General features: G+C 37.2%; 1 protein-coding gene and 1 long non-coding RNA gene across 3 annotated transcripts in view; one reads left to right on the top strand and one right to left on the bottom strand.

Moving 5' to 3' along the window:
• The window catches only part of DECR1 (2,4-dienoyl-CoA reductase 1), a 48,785-nt gene extending 25,104 nt beyond the window's left edge, over positions 1-23,681 (top strand). For both annotated transcript variants that reach the window (XM_039240565.1, XM_039240566.1), the window contains exons 5-10: positions 897-1,044; positions 15,450-15,549; positions 20,689-20,761; positions 22,768-22,914; positions 23,365-23,427; positions 23,528-23,681. In XM_039240565.1, the coding sequence (XP_039096496.1) occupies positions 897-1,044; positions 15,450-15,549; positions 20,689-20,761; positions 22,768-22,914; positions 23,365-23,427; positions 23,528-23,587 (591 nt within the window). In that variant the 3' untranslated portion in view covers positions 23,588-23,681. The remainder of the gene's footprint in view (positions 1-896; positions 1,045-15,449; positions 15,550-20,688; positions 20,762-22,767; positions 22,915-23,364; positions 23,428-23,527) is intronic.
• On the bottom strand, positions 11,334-17,235 carry LOC120237334. Its single transcript, XR_005529925.1, has 4 exons — positions 17,141-17,235; positions 16,509-16,701; positions 14,877-14,968; positions 11,334-11,487 (listed from the first exon to the last, which is right to left on the bottom strand). It is a non-coding gene; the product is annotated as an uncharacterized LOC120237334 (long non-coding RNA).
• Positions 23,682-24,939: the final 1,258 nt, after the last annotated feature.

Below are 24,939 nucleotides of genomic sequence, written 5' to 3'. Positions count from 1 at the left end.
GGATGCACTAAGGAAGTAAAATATGTATGTGAGCAAGTGCTGTGTTTCTGAGAAGCATCTATTTTCTATCCTCAGGGAAGAGCCAGCTCTGCTCAGAGCAGGTAACAGATTAGGTGAACTGCTACACCATTTCCTTTCAGAAATACTTAAAAAATGCATTTACAGTTGTACAGAACAAACTTGATTTCACTTTATTTAATAAGATTATGAAATTAGAGCAATTATCCAGCAGCACAATAGTTTAAATGATTCATGCTCTTTGCTTTTCCTAATAGCTTTTGATTATCTCTGTCAGTAGAGGAGAATAATACAAGTAAAGAAATCAATAAGATACTCCAGATTTTTCCTTTTAAGACCTGAGTTGGGCATGAGTATTTTGTTGTTGTTTGGTTCCAATATGGGAAAGAAGTGATTTCCTTCACTAGTCTCAGAGAGAGCACTCTTCTAAGTTAAAGATATTTTCAAACAGATCAGTAATATTGAATCTACTAATAGAGCTAGGTAGAATCTTTAGTAATAGTGAAGAAACGTGTTATCAAGCAAGAGTTTCATTGGGTAAAGTAAGCCAGAATGTCACCAGAAGTTAAAAGACATTTTGAGATTCCTTGAAATAGATAAGTGATAGATATCCTTAATCTGTATTTGTTTTCTTAATGATAGATTTTACCCTAATTTTGAGATAGAGGATTCTGAAATGTGGTAGATAACACAGGAAATTGTTACAGACTCAAAAAAAAGTAAAACTGAACCAAATCTTGTGGTATTATTTCATAGCAGTCTATCAACTTTAGCTTAATGGTATTATTTGGATTAATAAGTTTCAGAAGTAAAAACTCTTGAGGGAAAATGTTCTTCCTTATCTAAAAATTTCTATAACTTGTCTATTGCTTTATTAGATTGTGATAAACAACGCAGCAGGTAATTTTATTTCTCCCAGTGAAAGACTCTCTCCTAATGCTTGGAAGACCATAACTGACATAGTTCTAAATGGTACTGCCTATGTGACTCTAGAAATTGGAAAGCAATTAATTAAAGCACAGAAAGGTATGTTTATTAAGTCTTCATATATTTATTGGGTCCCTACTGCACACAAGTTCAATGATAAGCCCTGGGATTTTGACAGAAGTCAATAAGACTTTGTTGGTATCTGTGTAACCCCTAGACAAATGGAACAGAAAGATACTTAAATAATTACATATATTTTGTAATATGAGCTGTAATAAATATACATTTCATGTGTGTTCCTAGAGATGAAAAACTAACTCTTCCTAGGGATGATTATCAGATTGAGGAACAAGACACAATTTGAGCTGAATTTTCAAAGATGCCAATGTGGAGAAGTGGGGTGAAAGGAGGGTGAGAAGTAAATGAAAATGTCCGTGGAAAGAGACCTGATAGAGGGGGAAACAAGGGTTTAGGGAATGATGAGAACCTTGATGTGGTTAGAGATGAGGGAGAATGGTGGGAAATGATTGAGGTGGTGGATTGGGTATAATTGGGAAATTTCTCAGTATCAGAACAGAAAATTTGATGTTGAGGTGCCTGGGGGCGAAGTCCGTTAAGCGTCTGACTGTTGGTTTCGGCTCTGGTCATGATCTCACAGTTTTGTGAGTTCAAGCCCCACATTGGGCTCTGTGCTGGCAGCGAGGAACCTGCTTGGGATCCTCTGGCTCCCTCTCTCTCTGCCTATCCCCCACTTGCACTGTCTCTGTCTCTCTCGAAATAAATAAACTTAAAAAAAGAATAAAAAAAGAAAATTTGATGTTACTTGTGAAGGAAATGGGGAGTTATTTTCTTACGGATTTCTCTTGAAGGTATCTCATGAAGAATGTGACTTGTTTGGAAAAATTTAGGGAGACCATTCCAAAGGGTTTGTCTTTTCTTTTGGCATGTGGCCACATGACATGACGGATGAATTAGGAGACATTTAGCAGATAAAATCAATAGGCTTTACTGATTACATGAGAGAGTTTGCGCTGGGTGAATAGTTTGGATGATGACGACATCAGTGTGGTTGAGAACACTGGGGAAAATGGATCTGCAGAGAAGTTACTAGAACACTTCTGTCTAGTACTATGAACAAACTCTGTTCATAAATATACGTAGTAAATACATGTGTAATATATGTATGTGTATAATGTGTGTACATACTTATATGCCTAGAATCAGAGTAAATTCATTTAATGGACTTACTGATGACTTTCATGTAGCAGGCCCTGTACTGTCTGCACAAATGACAGAGGTGGATGAGACTCTGCCCCTGACAAAGGAGGGGGTGGGTGCGGTGGGACTTGAAAGATAGGGGTATTAGGGTCGAGAGTATCTGAACAAGGAAAAGGAGGAAGAGTCGTTAGGGCTTGAGGGGAGAAGGGAAGGCATAGAGCTGGCCAGGTTCCTTCCTCTGGTTCAGAAGCCATTACATTACATCACATTACATTTCTTCTGTACAGTGTGGATAATTCTCAAGCCGGCTTGAGAAAGAATGTAGGAACAGACAAGGTGCTGGAGAGGTGCTGGCTGTTTTTGTATGTCTACAACTGCCATCCTTTGTCCCTGAGCTCATTGAAATAGAAGCCTCAGGTCACTCATTCCAGTTCCATTTGGAGCTTCCATGATTTTTTTGTTTTTGGTCCTTTTTTTTTTCTTCATAATGGATAGATGATTGGGAAGGGAGACAGAAAAGTGGGCCAGCTCCTCTCTTCCTTTCTCTGTCTTAGGATCCTTGGCGTCTGTGCCTCTTCTCACTCCTTCTGTCTCTGTCCAGTCTCTTTTATCTCCTTATCGCTTCCTCATTTCTCTATTTCTTTCTCTGTCTGTGTCGGTCAACTCTTCATTTTTTGGTTCCCTATTTCGTTCTTCATCTCTGTCTCTCTCATCTTTGTGTTTCTCTGCCCCATTGTCTCTTTGTTCCTTCCGCTGCCCATCTCTCTGACTCTTGATTTTTGTCTGACTCCCCCTTCTTTTCTCATTATTGTCATTTATTTTAACGGACTATGATCTATTTTTACTCATCACATTGGATTAAAATTCTATGGGCTTCATTAAAAGTATATGAGCTAAGACTTTTTAAAAGATGGAAGCCAGATTTTATTCTTCCAAGATTCCTGTGAGTTATTGATGCCATAACCTGACAGAGTTTGAAGGACTTGTGCCACTGGGCTGTGGAGGACATTGCATAGGGTCTCTTCTGGTATTGGAGCAACGGTCAAGGAACTCAGGTGCTGATGATCTCTGAAAAGTGTCAAAGTGGCAGTCAGTTCAGAGGCAGGCAGTCTTTGGTAATTTGTGGTCAGAAGTATGTTAGGTGGTCTGGAATCAGGAAATTAGTCAAGGTACTGATAGTCAAGTTGGGCTCTGTGCTGATAGCTTGGAGCCTGGAGCATGCTTCAGATTCTGTGTCTCCCTTTCTCTCTCTCCCTCCCCCACTCATTCTCTGTCTCTGTCTCTCTCTCAAAAATAAATGATAAACATTAAAAAAAGAATATTTAGGAAATTCCTAAAGACATTAGCCCAGTGTGCTCTTTTTAAAAAAAATTTTTTTTTAATGTTTTTTATTTATTTCTGAGAGAGAGAGAGAGAGACAGTGTGAGCAGCGGAGGGTCAGAGAGAGAAGGAGACATGGAATCTGAAACAGGGTCCAGGCTCTGAGCTGGCTGTCAGCACAGAGCCTGACGTGGGGCTCTAACACACGAACTGCGAGATCATCACCTGAGCCGAAGCCAGACGCTTAACCAACTGAGCCACCCAGGCACTCCCCCAGTGTGCTCTTATAACCACAGAAGTTGGTAAATACATAGCTGACCCTTATTGGGAAGGATTTTGAAAATATTGTGCTGAGGGCCATTCATCTCTAAGGTATCATGTATCAATGTAATAATTAGTGAACAGTGTGGAAAAGGATACCTAATTTTATTAAAGAATTGAGAGAACTTGCAATGAGGAGAGACTAAAAGAGAGACTAATAGAGGGTTTTATTTAAATGTAAATGTAAAACAAAGGACATGGATAGGGTAAACACTGAACTTTTACATCAAACCTTAGATCACTAGAAACAAGAGAGAACCCCTGAAACTCACAAGAGGTGGTTTAAGGACGTGTAAGAGGTATTTATTGAGGTAATACTAATAATACTTTATACCACTATGGTACTTTTTAATTTACTATTTCTATACCAGTGTGGAAATAGTATGAAATAAAGATTATTATAGGCTTATTTAAAAAGAATAAATAAATGCATAACTTGAATGTATTAATTTTAGTTTGTTAAAATTGAGGTGAAATTTGTATATAGTGAGAGCCACAGATTTTATGTGTTTAAATTGAACTTTTAGTAAGCTTACACACTTAGGTAACCATCGTGCCGGCCAAGACATAGAACATTTCCACTGCTCCCAAGGGGTCCCTCTTCCATCTTTCACTTACTCCTCACTATGTTAGCTTTCAATCCATTTTTATTAGGCTATTTGTCTTTTCATTATTGATTTGTAGAAATTCTTTATTTAATCTGGACTGAGTACTTTGTCAGATATAGTATGTCTTTAGCATATTTCTCCCAGTCTGTCGCTTGTCTTTTCATTTCCTTATCAGTGTCTTTTGATGAGTGGAAGAAACTAAATTGTGATGAGTCCACCAAACTGTTTTGCAAATTGGCTCTCAGAGGTTGCTTTCCCAAAAGCACTTTATGTACATTTGTGCCACATTCTGACCTACAGTGGATTACATTTTACTTCCTCAGTCTATGTGGTTGTCCCTCATTTGTGGTGTTAACTTACATTTCCCTAGTGACTAATTAAGTTGTGCATCTTTTCATGTGATCCTTGTATATATTCTTTGATGAAGTGTCTGTTCTAATGTTTTGTCCATTTACGTATTAGGTGTTTGTCTTAGTATTGAATTGAGAAATTACTTCACATATTCTGAGTATAAACCTTTTATTAGATACGTGTTTTGCAAATATTTTTTCTTAGTCTATGATTTGTCTTGTTCTAACAATGTCTGCTGAAGATGAAAGGTTTTTAATTTTGATGTTGTTCAGCTTAATGAAACTTTTCTTTTATGACTCATGCTCTTTGAATTATATCTAAGAGATCTTTCCTTAACTCAGGGTCACAATTAGTTTCTCCATTGTTTTCTTTGGGAACTTTTATAGTTTTCACTGTTACAATTAGGTCATGATCCATTTTGAGTTAATGTTTGCATTTGGTATGAGATAACAGGGTTAATTTTTTGCATATATCCGTCCATCCTTTCCTTATTAAAATACTTTGGTACTTTTGTGGAAATTCAGTTGATAAATGTAGGTCAGTTTCAAACCTCTCTATTCTGTTCAGTTGATACATTTGTCATTATTTAATTACTTAGCTTTATAATACATACATATATATAGATTCACTTTATGTTAATTTGACATCAGGTATTGTGAGTCCCCCAACTTTGTTCTTTTTTCAAAATTGCTTTCACTATTCTGTATCCTTAGCATTTTCATATAAATTTTAGAATTCAATAATTTTTACAAAAGAGTCTCCTGAAATTTTGACCAGGAGTCAAAATTTGTAGATTTATAGATAATATTGGGGAGAAGTGATATTTTGACAATATCATCTTTCAGTCCATCAGCCTGCAATGTCTTTCTATTTGTTTTGGTCTTTGATCTCTGTCAGCAATGTTTTGCTCTTTTCAGTATGTCGGTCTTATATAAATTTCGTTAAATTCCTGCCAAAGGATTTTATATTTTTGGTGCTATTGTCAAGGATATAGTTTTCTAAATTTTATTTTACAGTTGTTTGCTTCTAGTATTTAAAAATGCAATGGACTTGTTTTTGTATATAGATCTTTTTTCTGTCAGCTTGCTAAAATTAATTAATAGTTCTTATAGCTTTTATGGTAGATTCCATAGGATTTTCTATATTCTTGATAATTGTTTATGAAAAAAGTCAATTTTTATCTTCCTTCCTAACCTATATTTTCTTGCCTTATTTTACCAGCTGGGACCTCCAGTTGTTGAATAGCAGTGGCGAAAGTAAATGTTTTTTCTTGGTATCAGGGGGAAAGCACTCAGTCATCATTGATTATGAGTTTACCTGTAGGTTTTTGTAAATGTTCCTTATCAGTTTAAGAAATTGCTGATAAGTTTCTAGTTTGCTGAGGATTTTTTTTTTAAATAATGAATAGGTGCTTGTCAAATCTTCTTTCTATGTTTATTGACACGCCCGTCTTTAAAACCCTGTTAGTATGGTGAATTCCACTGATTAGTTTTTGAATTTTTAAACCAACATTGCATTCTGAATCTAAATCCTGCTTGGTTATGATATATTATCCTATTTGTATATTGGTAGATTTGTTTCACTGAAGTTTTCTTAAGGCTTACTTTTTCAGCTTCCAGGTATTACTTTTAATTGATTTTCTTAGAGTCATTACGGTGGTTGTTCAGTTCAGGGGGAATTTATATGTAGGTATTGCTTCCTCTTTCCACCTGCTCTGGCAGTCCTCACATCTTGTTTTTTGTGAATAGATGATATGTTGGCTATAGCACTGATTTTTGAAATTGATGATCATGTTTAGCCAATGTCCAAAAAATGTCTCCTTCCTGTACCACTGTCAAAAACATAATAGATGAGTGTTCAAAACAGCCTGATAAATGTCATTTTTGGCTGTTTGTCAGAATTTAAATTACTTGATGGGGCACCTTGGTGGCTCAGTGGGTTAAGCGTCCAACTTTAGCTCAGGTCATGATCTCAGGTTTGTAGTTTCAAGCCCATGTTGGGCTCTGTAGCTCAGAGCCTGGAGCCAGCTTTAGATTCTGTGTCTTCCTCTCTCTCTGTGTCTGCTCCTCCCCTACTGTGTGCATTTTCTCTCTCTCTCTCTCTCTCAAAAATAAATAACATTAAAAACATTACAAAATTACTTGACATTCAAGTGAAAATATTGGCCACATACTCATTACTGTGTTTCAAAAATGCATTTGTCTGGGGACACTTGGGTGGCTCAGTTAAGTGTCCAGCTGCAGCTCAGGTCATGATCTCGCAGCTCATGAGTTCAAGCCCGTCACTGGGCTCTGTGCTGACAGCTCAGAGCCTGGAGCCCGCTTTTGGATTCTGTGTCTCCCTCTCTCTGCTCCTCCCCACTTGCACTCTCTCAAAAATAAATAAACATTAAAAAATTATTTTTAAAAATGTATTTGTTTGGATTCTATCTTCAAAAACACAATTTTTCTTCAATCCTATTATGGGTTAGCCTACCCAGATATTATACTTGATTTTGGACTAGCTTTGGTAATTGAATCACATGGATTACTTTATACCAAGAAGCTAGAATTCCTTCCACATAAGACCGTATGGGAATTCTGTAGTCATCACTGCCACTAATGTAATTGCTAAATATAGGTAGAATACCCACCAGGTGTTAGAATATGGAACAAGCAAAAAGCAAAAAATTATTTATAAGGAAATGTAACTTTAATCATATTTTCTTCCTCTCTTGCTTCCTTCCCCTTTCTCCTTCTTTCCTTTCATCTTTTCTATTTTCTTTTAAACATCAAACATTTATTGAGTGCTTATTCTGTATCAGATTTTGTTCCAAATGCTGGACGTTTATTAACTCACTTAATACTTGCATTGACTCTAAGGTGTGTACTATTCCTTTATAGTTACAGGTAGCTCAAAATTAGTCTTTTTAAATATGTGAGGTAGATATTTTAAATTCCCAGTTCTCCATTCCTGTAGCCATGAGTTCCTAACTTACCACTAAGCACAAAAGGTGATGCTTTGTATATGAAATGAAACATTTTTGAGACCCACAAAAACAAGGAGTTGAGGGCATCTTTAACACTTCTTTCAGTTTTATCTCTCAGCTTTACTACTAGAATAAAAGAAGATGACCACTCATTTGACAAAATTGCTGGTATGGAAGGAAGCAAGTGCACTGTATTTCACAAGCAAGGATGAGTAGACTAGGAGTAGAGTGTGGCTTTCTTACCTTTCAGTGTATGAGTGCAAGTTAAATGCTGTCTAGATTTTAAAGTATATTAGGACCATATGTGCAAATTTCTGTGTATTATGTCCAGTCCTTCCTTAGAATACTGGGTGCACTTAAAGAATGTTTAAACGTACATTTCTAGTCATCATTTGGAATTTATTAGGGCAACGTCAGTATCATCTTCAAAAATCAAAAATCACTTTTTGCTAGAGTTATCTTGCTAGTTTGATGGACATTTCAAATTCATTTGTTAAAATTTCTTGTAACAACCATGTACCTTACTCTGGTGTATTATGAAGATAATATAAAGGTAAAGTGATTTGGAAATTTTGAAAGGAATCCTTTTTTTTCTTTTAAACTATGTAATTGGAAGTTTCTTAGAGAGGTAGTTTTATGTAGTGGTTAAGAGTGCAGGCTCTAGAATCACACTGTCTGTTCCCATCCTACTGATACCACTTAATAGTACTGTGAATTTGGGCAAGTTACTTTTCTGTGCCTCAGTCTTGTCTTCTGTAAATTGCGGATCATATAGAACCTCCTTCCTAGGATTGCTGTGATGGTTAAATTAACTCATACCTGTAAAGTGTTAAGAACAGTGTCTGGCCCAGGATATTGCTCAGTAAGTATTAGCTCTTAAAATAAATGTTAGGCACTGTCAAGGTAAATGTATGTTTACTACTTCGGTTACAAGGAGACCATGAAGTGTCTAAAGTTAAGACCAGGACCCATAATTAAAATAAACAAGAAAAAGAGGAGTCCTAATACCACTTATTGTAATTAAAGCTGCAAGTTGCATTCTATATGAATGATGTGTTTATATTAAATGTTCAACTGAGATAAGTCTTTACTTAGTATATAATATTTTTAAAGGAAGAGTTATTCTGTTTTTAAGTTATATAATTCTCCTTTGAATAACTTTTAGAGCAATGATGATTTTTAGACTTAAATTTAATCTGAGCTACCGCTGAAAAGTGGCTAAGAGATGAGGTCCTCTGTCCCCTAATCAAAAAGGCAGACCAGTACAGTGATTTTTGCCATGATTATCAGTAAAATCAATTGGTGGCAATAATGGAAGAGTTAAAGCTGCAAACAATAGCTCAATTATGTGTTTAGGAAGTATAAGGAGTTCAGTGTTATGTATGTGTAATGTATAATGCCTGGAGAGGCAAGAAATAAGAAGGGGTTTGGAGTTTCCCCTCTGGAAATTAGTAAAGTTTAATTGAAGGATGTTAAGAAGAGATACATTCTGAGTGGAGATTGAAGCATGATTAATGATTGAGGGGAGTACCCCGTGAAGAGAAGTGTTAAAATGAGAAAGAAACAAGAACCAATGAAAGGATGGTCTAGTCCCAGGAGCTGTGAATCAGAAACACAGGTGTAGGGTCTTACTCTGGATACTGAAAGAGCTGATGAGTGATGTTGAGAACCAGGTGAAATGGCCGATGGATCTTTCCAATGGCATTCACTCTTAGTTTGTAACAGTGTTGCAGTCCCTTCTTTGCAGGAGTGGAGAAGGCTGTTCTGCAGTTGAGGAGTTGAGGATGGATGTCTTGAGACAACATGGTGGCTAGGCATTAAGTGATTAATTCATATAATTGTCTAGGTGGCAGATAGGCAACTTAGACTAGGAGTGAATTATAAGCCTAAAGAATATGAGAGGAAAAGCACCCAGAATTTATAATGAGGTCTCAAGGAGCACGTGTAGTATGAGCGTGTGAGAGCACTGGAAGGGCAGAATTCAGGGAGTGAGGGAGGCACTGTAGCAGTATTTTGGCATGATGGCAGAGCTCAGGTTGTGGCTCCATGGTGTAGCAGGGAAGGTTGTTGGGGATGAGGAGGTCATAGAGCTGTGAGATTTCTAATCTTGTCCCCCTGGTGTTTGAAATCTACCAAAATGATGACAGAAATTGGGTTGGAGATATGGCTACATATCTTGTGTAGGTTTAAGGCCAGGAGTCACAGTTCAGTGAAATTGGCAGAGTAGCTGGGAAGTCAATCGAAGTTACAGATAGTAATTGAAAAGCTGGATATTATCAGTTTCAAAATGGTGTTATTTTGCATGAGGGTAAAACATTGATAGGTAGATGATTGATAGGTAGATTGATTAATAGATGAGCAATCCTTACAATCTAATGACTTTTGCTGGACACTCCCTATTTTCCCATTTTATAGATGTTAAATCTTCAGTCCAGAGCAGGGAAGTGACTTGGTCAAGGTCACACACTTTACAACCAATAAATAGGAGAAATAATAATCAGGCCTGGGTATCTTTATACTATTCTACCTCTGTTGGTCATTCGAACTAAAACTGTTTATTATTTTAGTTTTCATAATTTAGATTATGGAGCTTTTGGATCTTCTTTTGAATTGGGCATTAATCTCTGTTTTAGTTATATACATATATATTTGTTTTTTTAAGGGAGTGCAAGCAAGGGAGGGGAAGAGGAAGAGAGAATCTTAAAAAAATTTTTTTAATGTTTTTTTTTTTTTTGAGAGAGAGACAGAGTACAATCAGGGGAGGGACAGAGAGAGAGGGAGACACAGAATCCAAAGCAGGCTCCAGGCTCTGAGCTATCAGCACAGAGCCCTTCTTGGGGCTTGAACCCATGAACTGCGAGATCATGACCTGAGCTGAAGTCAGAGGCTTAACAGACTGAGCCACCCAGGCACCCTGAAAGAGAGGGAATCTTAAGTAGGGTCCATGCTCCATGTGGAGCCAGACACAGGGCTTGATCCCACAACCCAGGGAATATGACCTGAGCCAAAATCAAGAGTCAGACACTCAACTGAGTCAAAATCAAGAGTCAGACACTCAACCAACTGAACCACCCAGGTGCCCTCATTTTATTATTTTTAATAGACAATGTGATTTTTAGTGTTTCTTTATTACTATTTTTCCCATTTTGAAATGATGAAGGACAGGCTAACATAATATTTATTTCATTTATTGCTCCCTTTTTCCATTTACTTGACCTCACTAAATAAAGGATTAATTTTTGCTATTTCCACTGAGATGTTAGAAAGTTGCCATTTCCAAACCTCTTCCATAGGTAGTTACTCTAAAAGAAAAATCTATCTATGACTGACTTTGGGAATCTTTTTTTTCATTTAAAAAAATGTTTTCTTTATTTTTGAGAGGGAGAGAGTGCGAGAGAGAGAGAGCATGCGTGGGGGAGGGGCATGGAGAGAGGGAGACACAGAATCTGAAGGAGGATCCAGGCTCTGAGCTGTCAGCACAGAGCCCCACGCGGGGCTTGAATTCACAGACCACGAGATTATGACCTGCGCCAAAGTCAGACACTTAACCAACTGAGCCAGCCACCCACGCGCCCCTGAGAATCTTTATTTTGACCTTGTAGCATTACTTTTCATTCTTTAAAGTCCTGCTGTGTTGTTCCACTGTGCAGCATTAACCCCACTGGAATAGTACAGTCTCCAGATTTTACTTCCTTTTTACATTCAAAGAATTAAAGCAGCACCGTTGGCTCATTCCAAGCAATGGGCAGCCCAGATCTTGGGAAAGAAAACGTAAAGGGAGAAAGATGAGGACAACATCTTTCGTTTTTGGCATCTGAATTATATAAAATGGCTTAATTCCTCCTCTCCCACACCTTAATAAACATTTGTTCAATGTGAATCAGAAGTTAGAGCACTTTCTTTTTTTTTTCTTTGATTAAAAATATTTTTTTAATGTTTATTTTGAGGGAAAGTGCAAGTGTGAGGCAGGGCTAGAGAGAGGGAGACAGAGGGTCTGGAGCGGGCTCTGTGCTGACAGCAGAGAACCTGATGCAGGGCTTGGACCATGAGCTCATGGCCTGAGTTGAAGTTGGACCCTTGACCGACTGAGCCCCCCAGGCAGCCCTAGAGCACTTTATACTGGAGCATGTGCTTTGTGTAAGTTAAAGTAGCTTTTATGATTTTGCTGCAACCGTGATGCAGTTAGTGTAGGGTGACTGTGTCCGTGAATGTTCAACATCCCTCCTTTTGCACAGAGCGACTTTGGAAGCAGAATAATTTTCCCAGCACTAAAAGAGGCTGAGTTTGATATACAAAAGGAGTTACCATAATGACTAACTTAACTATTCTTATTTCTCATGTCCTCGAAATGGCACTCCTGCCCCCTCCTCCGCCCCCGTGTTGTCCAGGATGTGCTGAGTTTTGTTACTACTTTGGAAAATGCAGAGGGGAAGAGAAACTAGATATTTCTGGAGAAAGAATAAAACTTATCTGAATATTCTTCAAGTTATTCTTAATTGTAGTCTTTCAAACTTACAGTCCTCTAAATTTCTTAAAGTATAGATTGTTTTATAAGATATATGTAAATGTAGTTTTATCCTTTTGCAAATATTACACCTATAGTATTAGCTAGTTTAGTGGCTAAGTAAATAGAAAATCAGTGATTTCTTAGCAGCTAAAGATTATTATTTTAAACTTTCATTCATTTAGTCAATTTATTGACAACCTATTATGTCCCAAGCACTTTGATTACTGTATATCTGGTGTCACTTTAATATAGCTTTATACGGTCAGTTGTTTTCAAAAGAAGTTTGGAAAACAAAAACTGTATACTGGTTCTGACATTCATTATTCCATGTGAAAATCTGAGTTTCTGTTTAGTGTCATATTCATTTCACTTAAGAACTTTTTTCAATATCTCTTGTAGTATGTGTCTGCTGACATTGAATTCTTTCAGTGTTTTGTCAGAAAATACCACTGTCATTTAAAAAAAATTTACTGTTAGTTTTTTTTTTGAGGGGGGGAAGGGAGGGACAGGGCATGAGCCTGGGAGGGGCAGAGAGAGAGAGAGAGACACAGAATCTGAAGCAGGCTCCAGGCTCTAAGCTGTCAGCACAGAGCCCGACATGGGGCTTGAACTCACAAGCTATGAGATCATGATCTGAGCCGAAGTCAGACACTTAACTGACTGAACCACCCAGGCACCCCTCACTTTCATTTTTGAATATTTTTGCTGTGTACTGGATTCAGGGTTAACAGATTATGTTTTTTCTTTCAGCATCTTGAAGATATCATTCTATAGCTAACTTTGTTTATGATGATGTCAGTGAATAGTTTTGGGGGAGGGTTTTGTTTTTGTTTTGAGAGAGAGAAAGCATGCCAGCATGAGCAGGGAGGGGCAGAGAGAGAGGTACAGAGAGAATCTTAAGGAGACGCCACACCCAGCACAGGGGCTTAGTCTCACTACCATGAGATCATGACCAAGGCCAAAATCAAGAGTTGGACACTTAACTGACTGAGCCACCCAGGCACAACTGTTAGTGAATATTTTTAATATTTGTTCCCTTGTTTATGGTTGGTTTTTTTTTTGTTTTTTTTTTTTTTTTTTTTTTCCTCTGGTTGCTATTAAGATTTTCTCTTTGGGGCACCTGATTGGCTCAGTAGGTAGAGCATGTGACTCTTGAATTTAGGGTTTGTATACTCATTTTCCTTGAAATCTTTTAGCATATTTATAATATCATTTTAAAGGTCTTCATCTGCCAATTCTATCTTTTNTTTTTTTTTTTTTTTACTGTTTCCTCTGGTTGCTATTAAGATTTTCTCTTTGGGGCACCTGATTGGCTCAGTAGGTAGAGCATGTGACTCTTGATCTCAGGGTTGTAAGTTCAAGCTCCATGTTGGGTATAGAGATTACTTAAAATCTTTAAAAAAAAAAAAAAAGATTTTCTTTTTATCACTGGCTTTGAGTGACCGATATAATATGCCTTGGAATGGTTTTCTTTGTATTTATTTTACCTAGGACTTGTTTAGCACCCTGGACCTATATAGATTTTACCAAATATGAAAAAATTTCAGTCTTTATTTCTCCAAGTGATTTTTCTTCCCCTTCCTTCTGGGACACCAGTTGCACGTATGCTAGCGTGCTGGCTACTGACTGTAGCCCCGGTTGTTGTTTTCCTTCCCAACTATTTTCCTTCTACTGTCCACCGTTTTGAACTATGTCTTCAAGACAATGGATCTTTTCTTCTACAAATAAGCCCATTCATTTAATTTTTCATTTCAGAGAGTATATTTTTTTTGCTTTAGAATTCCTATTTGGTTTTATTTTTGTATTTTTTTAATTATACTCATTTTCCTTGAAATCTTTTAGCATATTTATAATATCATTTTAAAGGTCTTCATCTGCCAATTCTATCTTTTTCTATAATTTCTGAGACTGTTTGTGTTAACTGATTTTTCTCCTCGTTATGTTTCTGTATCTGTTTTGTGTAGCAGTTTTTGACTGCATGCTACAAATGTTATGTTGTTGAGTGTGTGTGTGTGTGTGTGTGTTTATTAAAATTTTCCTTTGAAGTATATTGAGTTTTATTTTAGCAAACAGTTAACATTACTTGTGGATCAGCTTGACCATTACGGTCTTCATTTTTGAGCTTTGTTTGGGTCCGTCTAGAGTAGCCTTTACTTTTGAGCTAGTTTAACACTCCTAATAAGGTGTGGTCTTTCTGAACTTTCCCCTGAAAGTCCTGGATGTTCACTGAAGCTGCTTAGAACTTCCTGTATCTCCCAGCCCTATGAGAAGTGTGGGAATTGTCCAGCTTCCAGCTCCCTGGTGCTCATTCTTCACCTGCACCTGTCCTGGTGGAATCTCACCCCAAACATGTACACCTTGATATTTGGCCGAAGACTCTAGCAAACACTATGCAGGTTTATGGAGCTCTCTATCTGTATACTTGCCTCCTTGGAATATCTCCCCTCACAAATTCCAACTTCCTCAGTCTCCCCAAACTCTCATCTCTGTCTCCTCAACTTCAGTGAGAATGCCTTATTTCACTTGTATTTCTCTTCCTTATCTCACAGTCTATACAGCGTGTATGTATATGTGTGTGTGTATACTATGTGTGTGTTTGTGGTATATACTATATCGTAGAGTAGTATATGTATAGTACCTTTAGATAAAGATCTGGGGTGACCTCAGGGCTCACTTCATGTATTTTTCTTCTCTCAGGAGTCACTGTTTTCCCTGCCTGCTGTATGGTACCTGAAAATAGTTGTATCATATAATCGTATATGTTATACAGATGTTTACAGGAGGAAGGCAAGTCCATCGTGGCTGGAAAGAGAAGTCCCTGCTAGTATAGTTTTGATTCTGATTTATTCTTACTTAAGTGGGTGCTTAGTTAATGGAAATCCCATCCAGATGATTATGCAGGGGGTTATACAGGGCCATGTCTCTGACATTTGGGCCTTGATATTGACTCATCCAGTATAGAATGTCAAGTAAGCACAGACTGGACCCTCTTGAATGACGATTCTAGCAAAATGTAGCAATTTTATGAGGTTACTCTTTCATTAATTTAGGGCCACTGAAGTGTTACAAAATGCTACATTTTTGTGATATTCTTTTGATGAATCAAGATATCACGGGAACGAGATTCCTATCCCATTCTTGTAAACCATGTCTTCCTGATGCACACTGATTTAACCATAGTGTTAATTACTATATCCTTTTCCAATTTCAGGAGCAGCGTTTCTTGCTATTACAACCATCTATGCTGAAAGTGGGTCAGGTTTTGTAGTACCAAGTGCTTCTGCCAAAGCGGGCGTGGAGGCCTTGAACAAGTGAGTACTACTATGTTGATCCCATCACTGAAGACAAGCAGTGTACCCTGGTAGTTCCTGGAGCTAAATTTCTTCTCTCTAGTCTCCATCTGGAGAAAAGTAAAACAAAGATAAATTTGGATTTACTCAAAAACACACCTTTTATTTCTTGGATGAGTCCTATTTGTCAAGGTCAGCACTGTCTGGTAGAACTTTCTGCAGCGATGGAAATGTTACAGCTCTGCACTATCCAATAGCCACATATGAACCTTCGAATTGTGGGTACTGTGACTGAGAACCTAAATTTTATTTAATGTTAATTACTTTAAAATTAAAATTAAGATTAGATAGCTACATGTAGCTGGTGGCTGTCATATTAGATAGCACAGGAGTATAGCCTTTTTGTTCTCCCATATCTCTTTATCTCTAGTGCCGTTTCTGATCTCTGTTAAACACACCTTCATCCTTTGATTGTACCTGCTGAGCAAGATCAATAGGACTAACATAAACCAGTCACCACTTGCCAGTTCTTGTGGCCTTTGTCAGCAGCATATGATAGTTCTTTGAATCTGTCCCCCATTGGCCTTGGCCACTATGTTTGTGGTAACATAGGTTGCCATTATGGTAACATAGGTTGTCATTATGTCAACAACATAGGTTGTTACTGGAATAACCCTCTAATGTGTTTCTCTGCTACCAGTCTCTTTGCTGTTTACTTTTTATGCATATTCCCACCCGAATCATCTTTCTAAAAGTACACGTATGCTTATGGTACCTCCTAGCTAAAATCTTAGATCATGTTTTCATTACTCTTCAGAATAAAAGCCAAAACTCACGATGACAAAACTTGTCCCTGACCTTTGTTTATTCATTGATTAACTGGATACATGTTTGTTTTGTGTCTTTTTTGTGCCGAGCACTTTGCTGGGTACCAGGGATAGATAGGATAGTGGTAGAAGTAGAATAGTCTTCGTCCTCACCTGAGTGTATAGTCTTACACCATTTTTCCCGTGTTTTAATTTCCATTGAACTGCTCCATATTTCCTTAAATATGCTGTGCATTTTCATCTCTCGGTGCTTGGGCTATGCTGCTGTTGGAATATGCTGTGACGTTTTCCCTACTTGCAAGGCTTTCATCATATCACTTCCTGTGTGATACGTCCTCTCATTTCTCTAGAACACAACGAATTATTCTCTACTCTGTGCACCCTTTATTTCAATCTAGTGAGAAGACTAACACACTAATAAATATATGCCACTCATTGTTATAGATTCTAAAATGAAGGCTCTGTATGAATGTAGGGCACAGAGAACAGCATGCAAGACTACTTTTTCACATATTGCTAAATCTGTCGGACTTCCCCACTAGACTATGAGTTCTGTGAGGGAGAAACCTTATTCGTCTCCGTATATTTACTTCTTGGCAAGATCTGGTACATGGCTCTTGCTCAGTACTGTGAATTGCATAATTATTCTTTTGTTTCAAATAGTCTCAAAGTACTTTTTAACATTTAAATCAGTAACATATGTTTCTCTGAGATACAAAGACATATTACTATACTTAGAAGTTGAGTCTTAGAGATAGAGATAGTCTTAGAATAGAGATAATTACCTTTTTGTTCAGTATTGGAAATAAGGAATTAGAACTTGACTATTTTGGCATCGTTTGTACGGTATCAGTATTTGTCTGGGGTGCCTGGGTGGCTCAGTTGGTTAAGTGTCCAACTCCACTTGATTTCATTTGGCTCGGGTTATGATCTCACAATTGTGAGGCAGAGTCCTCCATTGGGCTCCATGCTGAGAATGGAGTCTGCTTAAGAGTCTCTCTCTCTGGGGGCGCCTGGGTGGCTTAGTTGGTTGAGCGTCCGACTTTCGCTTAGGTCATGATCTCACGGTTCGTGGGTTCGAGCCCCGCGTCGGGCTCTGTGCTGACTGCCAGCTCGGAGCCTGGAGCCTATTTCAGAGTCTGTGTCTCCCTCTCTCTCTGATACTCCTCTGCTCACGCTGTCTCTCTCTTTAAAAAAGAAAAAAAAAAAAAGTGTCTCTCTCTCTCTGTCCGTCTCATCCCCCATCCCCTTCCCTGTCCTATCATGTATGCGTGCTCTCTCTCTCAAAAAATTTTTTTGTTTTGTTGGGACCTTTGGTTTTGTTAGAGAATTCAATTTCATGTCCTTTAAGGTCTATAATTCTGTGCTGCTTGTTCTTTTGTTTTGTTTTCTATTACTGCATAGTGTATTGCATGAAATAGATGCTCAGTAAATGTGTACTTCCTCTCCAGCCTGCATTCCTTTCTTCTTACGCTTCTTCTTACGCTTTATAGTACATGGTCCTACTGAATAAGGCCTTGTAAGTCCCCAAATACTGCATGTTGTTTGTGTCTTCGTCCTTTACTTTACTCATACTGGCCCATGTGCCTGGGCTATCTTTTTTTTTTTTTTTTTCCCCATCCTACGCTCTGTTATCTGCCATCCTCTTTTCCTGCCCCTTACCTCTAACCATAAACTCCTACTCCTTCTTCAGGTGTCACCTCAAATATCACCTCCTCCAGGAAGCCTTTTTTCTCACTCTCAGTAGACTTATGTACTTTTTCCTTTAAGCAGCCATGGCACACTTTACATAGTTCCCAGGAGAGTAACTACTTTATGAGGTAACTAAGCTCACTTCTCTTGAGAGAGTAGGACTGCTCTCTTGAGAGCAGGGCCTGCCTTTCTGCGGGGGTAAATAACACTTACAAGGTGTTATTAACTCACAGTAATCACAGAATAAATATCTGTTGATTTAATAACAATATGGCTAACATATAATGAGTATATTGTGCTTAGTTATCATTTTAACATGCAAGATGAGCTGATGAGGTGGATTTCTTATCATGTTACAGTAGTTCTTCAGAATATAAGCTAATTTAATGAGATCCAGGACTGGAGAAAGTGTATGTGTTACACACATCCAAGCAGAGATTGGATGGCTTTTCCTCTAGACAGCTTTCCTTAATAGGTTGCTCAGTTTTTCACAGGAAGCTATAAACTTTGCTCGGCTCAGTAATTCTGTTAGGACATTAAGTTACTACTTTCCTAGCAATTTGGGGCAGATGCACTACAAGTACATGTCTAGGGTAGGTATGGTCATGAATTCTGTCAAAAGCATCACTCAGGAAAGCAAGTTTTATGTATGATTTACCCGAAAGAGATGCAGTCCACCCATTCTCTAAAAGTACCCATGGATTAAGACAGATTAACAGACTGTGCTCGGAGCACACACACCCTTCCTTACCTCCCTCCCCTACAGAATGACTTTTGCTTAATTGGTGTTTGTGAGATTTTCTTTTTAATGTTCATTCATTATGAGAAACAGAGCATACGTGGGAGGGGCAGAGAGAGGGAGAGACAGAATCCTAAACAGGCTCCACACCCTGTCAGCCCAGAACCTGACTCAGGGCTCAGTCTCATGAATGGAACCATGAAATCATGACCTGAGCCAAAATCAAGAGTGAGACGCTTAACCAACTGAGCCACCCAGGTACCGCCTGAATTGGCTTTTGAAGTGATCTTGTTAGGTCATGTTAAGTGAGATCTTGTAGTTCCATAAGACTCATCTCATTGTATCTATTGCAAGTATACAGTATTGTATTATTGTATTACACAATTTTCATTTTAGAAGTCTTCTTGAAAAATATTTTTCATATATATTTTTTTAAATCAGGAGAAATTGTGCTTTTCCTGAGAGATTAGTTTCCCTTTTCCTTATGGGCACTGCAAAGTGTGTAACTGATTAGGTTTCCTTTTTGCATAGTGTCATGGAAAGAATGGATGCAAATTTGTGACTTCCGTATTGTGATTTTATAGAATGCCACAGAACAGTAAGATATTAGCACCATTCTTCATTCCTTTGTGTTTCCTTATCATTTTTTCTCTTCATTCCTTCTTTCCTGCCTTCTTTTCTCTCTCTTTTTTTCCTTCAAATAATTTTATCTTCCTTCTTTGCATTATTTATATATTTTTAAAATTGTTACTCTAAGTCATTTTTTAAAACTATATTAAGTATATATACACACAAATGTACATATGAATGTAAATTCCTAAAATGAGTTTAGATAATCAAAGTTAAGACCTGTCTATCAAGTAGGCTTTTTAAAACAGATTGCTTCAAGTTTCCCTGTTTTCTATTATTGTCATATTTTGCTTCATACCATTTAGTAAGATTTTGTTAGATTCCTATTTCCTTTTGAGTCCCATTCAACAATTATATTAAAGCCTTATTTAACATGGGTGTGGTTAATATTTTATATCTTTGTAACTCATCTCTTACTTAAAAGCACTTGTGATGTTGCGTACATTGTAATCCAGTGGACTATGCACAAGTAAAGCTATATTGGACTTTGTACATGTAGGATTGAACTCCAGAAAATGTGGAGGCTTGATTCTTTTACTTTTTATGGTAAATTATGATGCTTACTCTAATAATGTATTTTGATATTGGACTTAGTTCTAAAATGTAAATGGTAGGTGGTATAACATAAAATGACCTTAAGGAAGGACACTAAAATGTAAATGTGGTAGGGTTCACTCCCTAAGAAAAGAGAAAAAAAAAAAAAACCTCAAGGCAACCTGTTTATACGCATACGTGACAGCATCCCTCATGACCTTGTAACATGAGACCACTTAGTCAGACTGCATGTTTCTATGTTACCATATGTGGGAGACAAAGAACTAAAAAAAAAAAAAAAAAAAAAAAAAAAAAAATATATATATATATAAAGAAATCTATTTCACGTGATGTTCGGGGCTCAGTTTTTCAGGTACAAACCCAACTGAGCGGTGCTGGCATGAATAACCTTGCTTCCTGGAAAGAAAAGCCTCGGTGTCACTACTCTCTGTGCGAGAATCCTGCTACATAAATAGTAGATATCACAACAGAGTGATTAAAGGCACAAACTCTGGAGCTAGACCACTTAAAGTTGATTTACTGGCTATATGACCCAGAGCAAGTGATTTTACCTCTCTGTGCCTCAGTTTCCTTGTCTGTAACGTGGAGAATAATAATAATACCTACTTGGGGTTGTAGTCCCTGGCATGTAGTAAGTATGCCGTGAGTCATGGTTATTAGTATTTTTAACATATAGTATGGGATTTTAGAATCTATGTTGTTTATTTTTATTTTTAGATCTCTTGCAGCTGAATGGGGTAGATATGGACTACGATTCAATGTGATTCAACCGGGGCCTATAAAAACAAAAGTAAGTTTTAGTTTGCCTATTATCTCATTTTGAATGAGGAAGGAATGAAATATTGATAGAAATATTCTGATGGTTGTGCGCAGGACTTGTCAGAATATCTGATTTTGGAGCCGTATGGTAGAGAAGAGGGTTTTGCCATTATCCAGTATAAATAAGGAGGACAGGAATACAGCAGCTATTTAATTTCTTGATAAGACTTATTTCAGTGTCTTAATCTTCTGGGATCTTTTGTGCCATCAATTTTGGTATTTTGTCTCATTTGTTTCAGTGATCTGTTATTACCCTATATTTCTTAATCTTCACCACATTTTAAGGATTCTTACTTTAAGTGACATGTGTTTTTTTGTTGTTGTTTTTTTAGTTCCTGGAAATGGAAGTATATTTTTATTTTAAGAGATGTTCTAGAAGGTTCTCTGCTCTTGCTATAAGTAGCATTTTCTTTGACTCACATCTGTATCTTTCAAACACTCAACTATGCATGTCATTTGACTCCCATGTCTCTGATTACAAATCTTTATGATGGCATGCATTTCACCTATAAATAATCAGTACAGATACTCACCATAACTCATAATGATCACTAGTACTGTTACAGTTGCTCACACTGCCCCAGATAACTTCACTCTCATTTTGTTTTCATGTAAAGCAAGAATTTACAGTACTATATAGCTGGCATATAGCTCTGAAAGTCTCAGTGAAGTGTGATCACTTATTTCAGTTGTATAAATAAATACTTTAGAATATAATGCTAGGGAGCATTTGGGTTATAGGTATTTCTGGGTATTAAATATCATCATGGAAATGGCTATACTAGGTTATTTAGCAGCTTGAAGGGTGGAAAATGGAAAGAACTATCTGAGTGACTGAAACTTGATTGACTATCTTGTTTGACACTTTAGTAATAAAGAAACTAATACAGTTATTGGAAAAACAACTCAAAGCATATATTAAAACACATGATTGAGGGCAGCACTGTGCTGAGCACTGTCTGAAGAAAACTCTGCAGTCACAGAAGGTTCTTTTTAGGACCTCAATATCTAGAAAAGATCACCTGCATTTTATTTATTTAACATATATTGAGTGTCTGCTGTATGCAAAGGTGCTGAGAAAGATACAAAAACATTTGTATCAGTGAGTCCTTGCCATCAAGAAGCTTACAGTGTAGCAGTAGAAGTTGTACACAGATTAACAAGTGTGTAGTTTTAAAGAGTTTAAAAGAAAATTGAAGTATAGGAACTTGGTAGCAAGTACTAATAGAGCACTGGTTCATACGTACCCAGGGAGAGCTGGAGGGCTCACAGGAGTGAGTCTCCTGAGAGCCTGCTCTGTCCCATTCCTGATTTATTGAGGAAAGCTGTCACCTAGACTTCCAACCGTTGGTACAGAGAAATCCAGTCTTTCATTCATTTTTTTTTTAATCTACGCACATACAAACTTCATATGTACCTTCATAGCATTAACAGAAGGCAGACATTGTTTGGCAAATTTAGTTATTTTCTTCTTTAAGATCTACTTGAATTTAATATTCCTACATACTTGTTTTCTTCCTTTCTAGTTATTTTGAGAAGAAAGGAGAAGACAAGGAATTTCCTCCTAAAGGTTTCTCACTTGAGGCACTTTTTGATTACTACATCAAATAATATCACTACTATATCTACCATTTTGGACTTGTACATACTTCAGAGTACTTTCATATACATTTTCTCATTTGATTCTTTAACAGTTTTGTGAGGTAACTAATGACAGGTATCCTCATTTTATGGATGAAGAAAACTAAGGTAAAAAGGTTATATTTTCTGGTATTTTTTAGGTCATTATAGGGTAAAATGTCTTGTTTTGAGTTAAAATGAATATGGAAGAATTTGGGAATATTCTCTGTTGTTTACAAGCCTAAGGTATGAACAGGCTGCCATAGTAATATTACATTTTTTACAAACTATTTTCTCCAATAGGAAAGAAGTTGCATTAACAAAAAATGCAACCTAACTATTTTCTCAATTTCTAAGGGTGCCTTTAGCCGTCTTGACCCGACTGGAGAATTTGAGAAAGAAGTGATTGACAGAATTCCCTGTGGTCGGCTAGGAACCGTAGAAGAACTTGCAAATCTTGCGGCTTTCCTTTGTAGTGATTATGCTTCTTGGATTAATGGGGCAGTAAGTATTATTTCTCTTATCTTTGTAGGGAGGTGGATTTGGGGTAGGAAGGCGTACTGTGGAACCAGTTCTGACAATATTGAATATAAATATGGTTTAAAATATTTATTTAGCTGTAAATAATATGAAAGATTAATATAGATTGTTTAGCCTATGGAATTTTTTCATGGCTAAATTAATTTTATTAAATGCAAATTACCCCAGAAGACATGCCTTTAAGATGATTTTTAACATCAGGTAGAATTTGAAATTGTGGGGACGGGGAAGAAAGGATTCTAAAATGAGTTAATCAGATTAGGTTTAATCATCACTTTTGTCTTCAGAATTTGGGCTTTGATTGACAGTCTCAAGGAAATATTCCATCCAATCAAGATGGGAGAATGTTTAATTATTCAGAAACTTTTTAAAAGGAGTTCGTTTCAGCATTTTTGCTATTTTTTTTATTTTCAGGTCATTAGATTTGATGGTGGAGAGGAAGTATTTATTTCAGGGGAATTCAACAGTCTAAAGAAGGTAATGCCATTTTGTGAATATAATATAATATTAGCAGCTAAGATACTAAGCTTTAAAAGCATGCAAGAACCACATTAAGCTGGCTTTCTGTTTGTATTAGGTCACCAAGGAGCAGTGGGACATAATAGAAGGACTCATCAGGAAGACAAAACGCTCCTAAGACCACACTGGCCTTCATCTTAGTTACAGTGGAAATGATACAGTCTATGATCTTTTGAGTATTTTCAAGTCTAATAAATTGTTAATGGAACAAACATGGACTGGGTGTGTATCATGTGCTGGGCCGGCCATAGGTAGACATTGTATATTTAAAGATCTGTAAGATGAGATATTATTGCTTCAAAAGTTTATTTTTAATAAAAAAGGCAAATGAATAATGGCTTTCATGGAGGTAAAATGCTTGGAAGCACAGAGAAGGAAACAGATATTATAACTTGGAAAAATCAGGAGAATCTTAATGGTCAGAGTAGCACTTGAGTTACATATTAAACCATGCCTGTGGGGATGGGGCCTAAGAAAAAGAGAGGAAATACATTAGATTTAATGGACTCTGCCTTTTCATTATATTTCCTTTTTTAAAATATTTATTTGCTTATTTATTTATTTTTTAAATGTTTTATTTATTTCTGAGAGACAGAGACAGCATGAGCAGGGGAGGGTCAGAGAGAGAGGGAGATACAGAATCCAAAGCAGATTCCAGGCTCTGAGCTAGCTGTCAGCACAGAGCCCGAGGCGGGGCTCGAACCCACGAACTGTGAGATCATGACCTGAGCCAAAGTCGGACACTTAACCAACTGAACCACCCAGGCACCCCTCTTCTCAAGTTTTCTATTTCTCAGCTGTGAGGTGAAATAATCCTTGTGTTTGGAGACAGAATAAATGGCACTTGGCCTAAAATCTCAACTAACTCTGGCAGAGGAGATCTTGCCTGCTCTGCCTCAAATACACTCTGCCCTCTACCCAGGCTCTGCTACAGAGCTTTCTGTTCCTTGGGGTTCTTCGACCTAGAACCTTCGCACCTGCTGCTGCTTTGTCCTAGGAATGCACTTCTATAAATCCCTGCTCATACACCATTAATATTTTTTGACTTTTTATTTGATGTATGATTTCTTACCATATACAAATTGAATTATCACAAAATGAACACACTTGTGTAAACACTACCCAGGTAAAAAATCACCAGGAATCCAGAGGTTTTGCTTGTGTCTCTTATCATGACTTACCTTCTATAAAACTGGTCACTATCATGACTTCTAACATCGTAGCTAAGCTACTTTTGAAGCCTATGTAAGTAGAATCACATGCTATGTATTATCCTGTTTCTGTTTTTTTACCTGTGTAGCAATTCTTTATGCATTCTCATTGCTACATAACATTCCATTGTATGAATATACCACAATTCATATGTTCATGCTGCTGTTGATGGACATTGGGGTTTCTAGTTTGGGGGTATGCCAAATACAACACTACTGTAAACATTCTTCTTCTTTTGGTGACAGTGCAGACCTTTCT

This window comes from Hyaena hyaena, unplaced genomic scaffold (assembly GCF_003009895.1).
Source record: "Hyaena hyaena isolate Hyena2069 unplaced genomic scaffold, ASM300989v1 scaffold_177, whole genome shotgun sequence".
In the NCBI taxonomy this organism is placed as follows: domain Eukaryota; kingdom Metazoa; phylum Chordata; class Mammalia; order Carnivora; family Hyaenidae; genus Hyaena; species Hyaena hyaena.
Note: the sequence above shows the minus strand (reverse complement) of the source record. Positions and strands in the feature narration are given on the sequence as shown.